The sequence below is a fragment of the Perca fluviatilis genome, chromosome 17, assembly GCF_010015445.1.
Source record: "Perca fluviatilis chromosome 17, GENO_Pfluv_1.0, whole genome shotgun sequence".
NCBI classification, from domain to species: Eukaryota; Metazoa; Chordata; class Actinopteri; order Perciformes; family Percidae; genus Perca; species Perca fluviatilis.
In genome coordinates, this window is record NC_053128.1 from 29,794,690 (window position 1) to 29,801,764 (window position 7,075).

The following is a 7,075-nucleotide window of genomic DNA, read 5'->3' on the forward strand; positions in this document are numbered from 1 at the left end:
TACCTAGGTACTGAGCATGTGTGACTCCCAACAAAGATGGAACAGAAGTTGAGAGGTCTCACTCTGTAGCTAAAACAGAGAGCTCAACACACAGGGTGAAAAGAGGAGCTGCAGCAATGTGCAGTACAACAAAAATATGGTGTTTTTTGAAAATTAAACCACGTTAAACCTTTTCTGGTACAACCTCTAAACACAATTATGAACCTGAAAATGAGCATAATATGAGCACTTTAACACTAAGCTAGAAAAAACAGACCGACTTTTAATTAATAATTAAACACATCAGGCAAAAACATCAACCAAGTCAATTAACAATTCTCTTTTTAAAAGCGACCAATGAGACCAGCCCATTAAGTTTTTCATGGATTTCTGTAACTTGTTCCATGTAGAAGGAGCAGCAAACTTAACCTCTGTGCGTTTTTGTTCTCAGGTGGAGTACCAGGCCGGCTCGGGAGGCCGCCTCCTCCCTCAGCGCTACATGAACGAGCTGGACAGCGCTCTGATCCCCGTCATCCACGGAGGTAGCGCAAGCGTACCGCAGACTGCCATGGACATGGAGTTCATCTTCTACATCACACACACCATCTGACGCACATGCAGACACCCTTCAAACAGTGTGTGTGTGGGGGGAGGAGGGGGGGAGAAGGTGGTTGAGCACATTTGAGAGAGAAGCTGTCGATCGTGGCAGGAAATGCTGATGCAACGGCTCGTTTCTTTTTCTTTTTTTTGGTTGCGCATTAGGACATGCAGCCCGTCACAGAGGACAGCCGGCACTACATTCCCACTCTGAGGTTGGACATGTGTTACTCTGGAGGGATTGTTGTGCGTTTTGTGTGTTTTTTTTTTCGTGCTCACCAAAGCTGCTTTAATACAAGAAGCCAAACACTAAACCAAGGATTACGACGACGACGACATGACCAAATACAACCAAACTATTCAAACCATTTTATTTTCTTCTTCTGCTCTGCCTTCCAAAGCTCCCCGCTGGCCCCCCCCCCCTGTCAGCTCGGAGCACCTCAGTGAATGTTTCCCCACAGACGCTCTTAACGAAATGTCTCTTCATTTGGATGTATTTATTATATTTTAATACGGGCTTATTGAATGAAATGATCATATTAAAGCAAAAGGGGACGATACTGACTGCGGTTTTCCGTACTTAAGAGGTGTGATACATGGGATCAGGTGCTGGCCCAGTTCTTAAAATGTACATCGCAGGGATGGAAAGAAATCGCATCTCTTTTCCTCTCCAGGTACTACGCTTTCATTTCATATGCTGGTTTATGACGAAACGGCACAGGGAAAACACCGGGCCTCATGCAAGAACGTTTCCTTTTCCTAAACTTCTGACCAGGGCTGGGTTTAAATCAATCGCTCTTCATTTGAATGATTCGATATCGATTCGTGCAATTTTAAGAGGCTCCGTTCTGAAGCTTAAGTGCGTAACGTTTTGATATTAATGAACGTCCGTTACGTTCAAGCCGTTGGGAAATGAGCTGCTACAAAGCTAATTAAGACTATCAGCTCCACACAGCTCTCTCTGGATCTCTGTGTGGGACTACGTTCAGAAGATTGTGGCGTCCGGTGACTTCCCCGCGCAGAAACTCGAGTGAAGATAATGACCTCTTCTGAAGAGTCCGTCATGTTTTTTTAATCCTCCGTGTCCTCCTTGGCTACTAGCAGCTGCGTGGAGGAGCGCGATCACAGAAGGCTTGTATCATGTGGACGCATCGACAGTGTTGTTGTCATTACTTAGAATTCCTCATGGGGCGCGACAGAAACTACGCACTACAGCTTTAAAGCCAGACTAAAGTCATCAGTATCAAATGAAACTGGACAATCTTAAGGAATCCATAATATTTGAATAACGCTCCGAAGTTAGGCGAAATTGTGGCGAGGGAAAAGAAACTGGCATGGCCACTTCCACAAGTGTGTGGCTTTAAGTTTACTTCTCTGCATCAACCCCTCTGCACTAAAGAAAGCACTTATTTCTCTGTCTCTGTGTAACTGCTTTGAAGTCAGATCTTAAGAACAACATTAATATCTTTAATAATGCATCAGGTTAGAGGGTTCATTGTGCAATTGTAGAATCTTTCATATTCAAGGAAAATTGGTTTTGCAACTGAAATATCCCAAAATCGACATTAAGTCAATCAGAATCGAATCAGGAAATCAGTGCCGATATCCAGCCCTAGTATTTATATTATTTTAATTCAGGAAACAAACTAGGGGACACATTCTTCAAAGCATAGGTTTACTGTTTTTCAAGAGGATATTTTGTACTTTCTTAATTTTTTAGTTTTTTTTTCTTTTCCTTCATTTCCTTGTGCAATTTACAGCATTAGTTCTCCGAAAATCCCTTTTTATATCCAAGTAAAAATAGTATTGTAACTGACATATCCCTCTGATAACCGCTGACATTAGATTGGTGTTTCACAGCGCTGTGCCGGCTCCAAAAAACTGAAGGAACAACAAGAATCCCAAAAGCTAAAGCTCTCCGTCTCACCTGTGACTCCCACAATCCTACGCCGCGTGTACGCAGCAGGTGTAGCCAGTTAAAGGATACAATGCGCGGCACATACGCTCCGCTAACGGTCCGCATACATTACATGCTTAATGTAGCCAAAGTGTAAGGTTTTTACAGATAAGAGGGAATTTTGGATATCTCTTCTTACACTCCATAAATCAGAAAATACTGTCAACAAACAGCCATAAAAAAAAAAATCCATTTTCTCCATGTTTTTATGAATAAAATGTTGTATAAATCGGGCCCTGTGTGAAAAGCTTCAGGATATAGACGGGAATGAAAGTGGAAAGTTTGGTGTCTGAGTGCTGCTGACGTGGAGATTTCTGGCTCAGAGTCTGAGAGAAAAACCTTCAAAGATATGGAATTGTAAAATTCAGACATTTTAAAGACGCTGCAGGTGAACATTTGATATCACCGTGAAACTTCCCCAGCTGATCACTGACATTAAGACAATTATATTTGTATGCAAATAAGGCATTATGTAATGCTAACTTTGGGGAATTTAGGAGAAATCTACAGACACAAATAGACAAAGTGTAGTTAAATGATTTCTTTCCGCTAGTCTGGAAGAAGACATGTTATGGAAGCTAAATAGCCCAAAATCTCAAAATGGACCAGCTTATTTTAAGTTTTTGCTAACATATTTAAACTCCAAAATCATCCAGATGAAAGTATTATAATCCTTAAATCAAACAAGTATATTTTTACCCAGCTGTACCCGACTCTTAGGCTACGTTCACACTTGGCGTCTTTTCTTTTTTTGAAGCTGCCAGCGTCTGTTTTGCATGACTTCTTTTCTGCAGCTCATGGCGTCTTTTTGACGTTGAAAGAAGTTTGACTTTTCTGTAAAAAACGCCCTACGTCAAGGGCTTTTTTGACAGCCGACCAATGACAAGCGGAGTGGCCAGACCTGTCGTTTCCATAACAACAAGAAAAATGGAGTCTGTGCACAGTGAGTTATACGGTACGACCGGGTGCTCCCAGTACAGGTAACTCGCTTGGTTTTATCTAACGTTAGCAGCACCACTCTCTCTCTGTTCTCTTGCTAGCTCGCTCCTTTGTTTTATCTAACGTTAGCAGCACCACTCTCTCTCTGTTCTCTTGCTAGCTCGCTCCTTTGTTTTATCTAACGTTAGCAGCACCGCTCTCTCTCTGTTCTCTGGCTAGCTCGCTCCTTTGTTTTATCTAACGTTAGCAGCACCGCTCTCTCTCTGTTCTCTTGCTAGCTCGCTCCTTTGTTTTATCTAACGTTAGCAGCACCGCTCTCTCTCTGTTCTCTGGCTAGCTCGCTCCTTTGTTTTATCTAACGTTAGCAGCACCGCTCTCTCTCTGTTCTCTTGCTAGCTCGCTCCTTTGTTTTATCTAACGTTAGCAGTGAACCACTCTCTCTGCTCTGTTCTTATGTTGGTTCCTTTGTTTTATCTAACGTTAGCAGCACCACTCTCTCTCTCTCTGTTCTCTTGCTAGCTTGCTCCTTTGTTTTATCTAACGTTAGCAGCACCGCTCTCTCTCTCTCTGTTCTCTTGCTAGCTTGCTCCTTTGTTTTAATCTAACGTTAGCAGCACCACTCTCTGTTCTCTGTTCTCTTGCTAGCTCGCTCCTTTGTTTTATCTAACGTTAGCAGCACCGCTCTCTGTTCTCTGGCTAGCTCGCTCCTTTGTTTTATCTAACGTTAGCAGCACCACTCTCTCTCTCTCTGTTCTCTGGCTAGCTCGCTCCTTTGTTTTATCTAACGTTAGCAGCACCACTCTCTCTCTCTCTGTTCTCTTGCTAGCTCGCTCCTTTGTTTTATCTAACGTTAGCAGCACCACTCTCTCTCTCTCTGTTCTCTTGCTAGCTTGCTCCTTTGTTTTAATCTAACGTTAGCAGCACCGCTCTCTCTCTCTCTGTTCTCTTGCTAGCTTGCTCCTTTGTTTTAATCTAACGTTAGCAGCACCACACTCTCTCTCTCTCTCTGTTCTCTGGCTAGCTTGCTCCTTTGTTTTATCTAACGTTAGCACCGCTCACAAAGGACGCCCTCGGCTGCTTTTTGGAACCAAAACGCTGCCAGCTTTTCTTTCTTTTTTTTTGCTACAAAAGTGCTCTAGTCAACTTTTTCTTTTCAAAAAAAGGCGCCAAGTGTGAACATAGCCTTACGATAAGTCTGGACCACAGACTGTATAATATTAGTGGACAGAGCGTGTGTGACGTCACCCATTTGGTTTGTGGAGCTCTGCTGTGAGTCGTTGAGTTTGCCGTTACGGGCGCAGCCATCCTGGTTGGGGATGTGACGAATTTAGACAAGAGGGAGGAGCTGCTTACACTCTACGTTACGTTACACACTTTCACTGGCAATCACATCATAGCCACGCCCTAAAACACCCCCTGCTTTATCGCCGATTTTAAAATCAACGAGACCATAATTCAAAGAATGAACATCATGCTGTGTTGCAGAAGACTTCAAACTAGCGATTGAGACCATCAACTCATTATGAAGATGTTTCCTGAGGTAATAAATCAAGTGAGAAGTGGGTTATTTTCTCATAGACTTCTACAGAAACCAAACTACTTTTGAAACTGCACCGGTCTCCCCCTGCAGGAGTTCAGATAGGATGCAGGTTTAAGGCACTTCTGCAGTTGCAGCACTTTGCTTTATCCATTAATATTACACAGGCTATGGCCTGGACCCCTCGTACATTTCATTCAATTCTAAAATACGAACGTGACACTTTATAACGACTGTGTTTGTACGAGTGTTTCTTGCACGAGGCCCGTTGTGCGTCAGTGACGTTTTAGTCGGCCATCTCGAGCTTCCTTTTCATTCACAAATGATTGACCTAAGATCGTGACCGGTGTGAGCATCTCGTCCTGGATGAAACTTCTCATTTCCGTTACCTTTGCTCTCTGCCAAGGTTCTTCTGTTTTCATTGTCTTAAAATTCATACTTTTTTTTTTTTGATCGAGCTGTTGTTACTTCATGAGTAACACGGCGTCCTCTTCCATTGCTGACCAGTATTTTCCAGCTCCAGCTCGAATACCAATGATTTTTCTTCACTTTCAGAGATTTTACGATGTCCGCTTTAGTTTTTTGAGTCTCGGATCAGAGTTTGCACAGCTGATGAGATCTTTCCATCACATTTTATGGCTCTTTTTGGCATTTTGAAAGTCATCTCACACCTTTTATTTTATTATTTTAATTCTTTAGAAGTAGTGATTTATAAATGTACAAGCTTTGTGAAAACGTTTAAATGAATAGTTTAACATTTTGTGAAAAATGCTTATTTTGTTTTTACTAAAAAAGACTTTTTAAGAGAAGATTGATATCACTCTCATATCTTCTGGTTAAAGATAAAGCTACAGCCAGCAGCTGGTTAAAGCCTAGCTTAGCATAAAGCAAAAGCAAGAATTAATGGCAGAATATCTGCCAGAGTGAGACCTCTTCCTGCTGTCTGCATGTGTAGAACAACCAATGGGAACGCTCTCTCTCTGTCTCTCGCTCTCTCGCTCGCTCTCTCGCTCTCTCTCTGTCTCTGTCTCTCTCTCTTTCTCTGTCTCTCTCTCTTTCTCTGTCTCTCTCTCTCTCTGTCTCTCTCTCTGTCTCTCTCTCTCTCTCTCTCTCTGTCTCTCTCTCTCTCTCTCTCTCTCTCTCTCTCTCTCTCTCTCTGTCTCCCTCTCTCTCTCTCTCTCTCTTTCTCTCTCTCTCTCTGTCTCTCTCTCTCTCTCTGTCTCTCTCTCTCTCTCTCTCTCTGTCTCCCTCTCTGTCTCTCTGTCTCTCTGTCTCTCTCTCCCTCTCTGTCTCCCTCTCTGTCTCTCTGTCTCTCTCTCTCTGTCTCGTCTCTCGCTCTCTCTCTCTCTCTCTCTCTCTCTCTCTCTCTCTCTGAAATGCCCTGAAAAATCCTTTAAAGTGTAACTTTGTACCAGAGTCAAACTTTCGTTTAAAAGTATATTTAGGACTGAAGCGCCACTTTTAAGATTCACCGTATTTTAGTTTTTGGGTCAAATGGCCTTTTGAATGGGAGTGCTATAGGGGCGCTTTCATGCTAGCCTCAAAATAACCATTTTTAAAACCCTAAGAAGGCTCGACACAACATGAAACTTTGCTCAAAGTATCACCAGGGGCTCTACGCAACATTCTTTGTACGCAGACAAAGACCATTTGACTGAAAAACGAGGATACGGTAAATCTTAAAAGTGACGTTTCCGTCCAAAATATGCTTTTAAACTAAAGTTTGACTCGGGTACATTCACAAAAAGCCCCCAGGTTGCATTTTGGCGAGAGTTACGCTTTAAGAACGGTCGCAAATGTAAAGATCTGTAAACGATCTGACGTAAAACTATACTTGTGGGACATTAAAGGAGTTACAGGGTTATTTTTTGGGGGGGGCTTTTCCACCTTTAAGGGACAGGACAGCTAGGTGAGAGAGAGGGAAGACATGCAGGAAATCGTCAAAGGTCGGTCTCGAACCCTGGACCTCTGCGTCGAGGTATAAACCTCTATGTATGTGTGTGCGCCTGCTCTACCACCTGTCACACAAATGTAAGTGACCCAGTCCCAGCTAGCGTTGGGCATCG

General features: G+C 42.9%; 1 protein-coding gene across 1 annotated transcript in view; it reads left to right on the forward strand.

Annotated features, from left to right (window-relative positions):
- The window catches only part of LOC120545429 (zinc finger FYVE domain-containing protein 9-like), a 2,022-nt gene extending 886 nt beyond the window's left edge, over nt 1–1,136 (forward strand). The window contains exon 2 of the mRNA XM_039779735.1: nt 431–1,136. Coding sequence (XP_039635669.1) covers nt 431–589 — 159 coding nt within the window. The 3' untranslated portion in view covers nt 590–1,136. The remainder of the gene's footprint in view (nt 1–430) is intronic.
- The last annotated feature ends 5,939 nt before the right edge of the window (nt 1,137–7,075 follow it).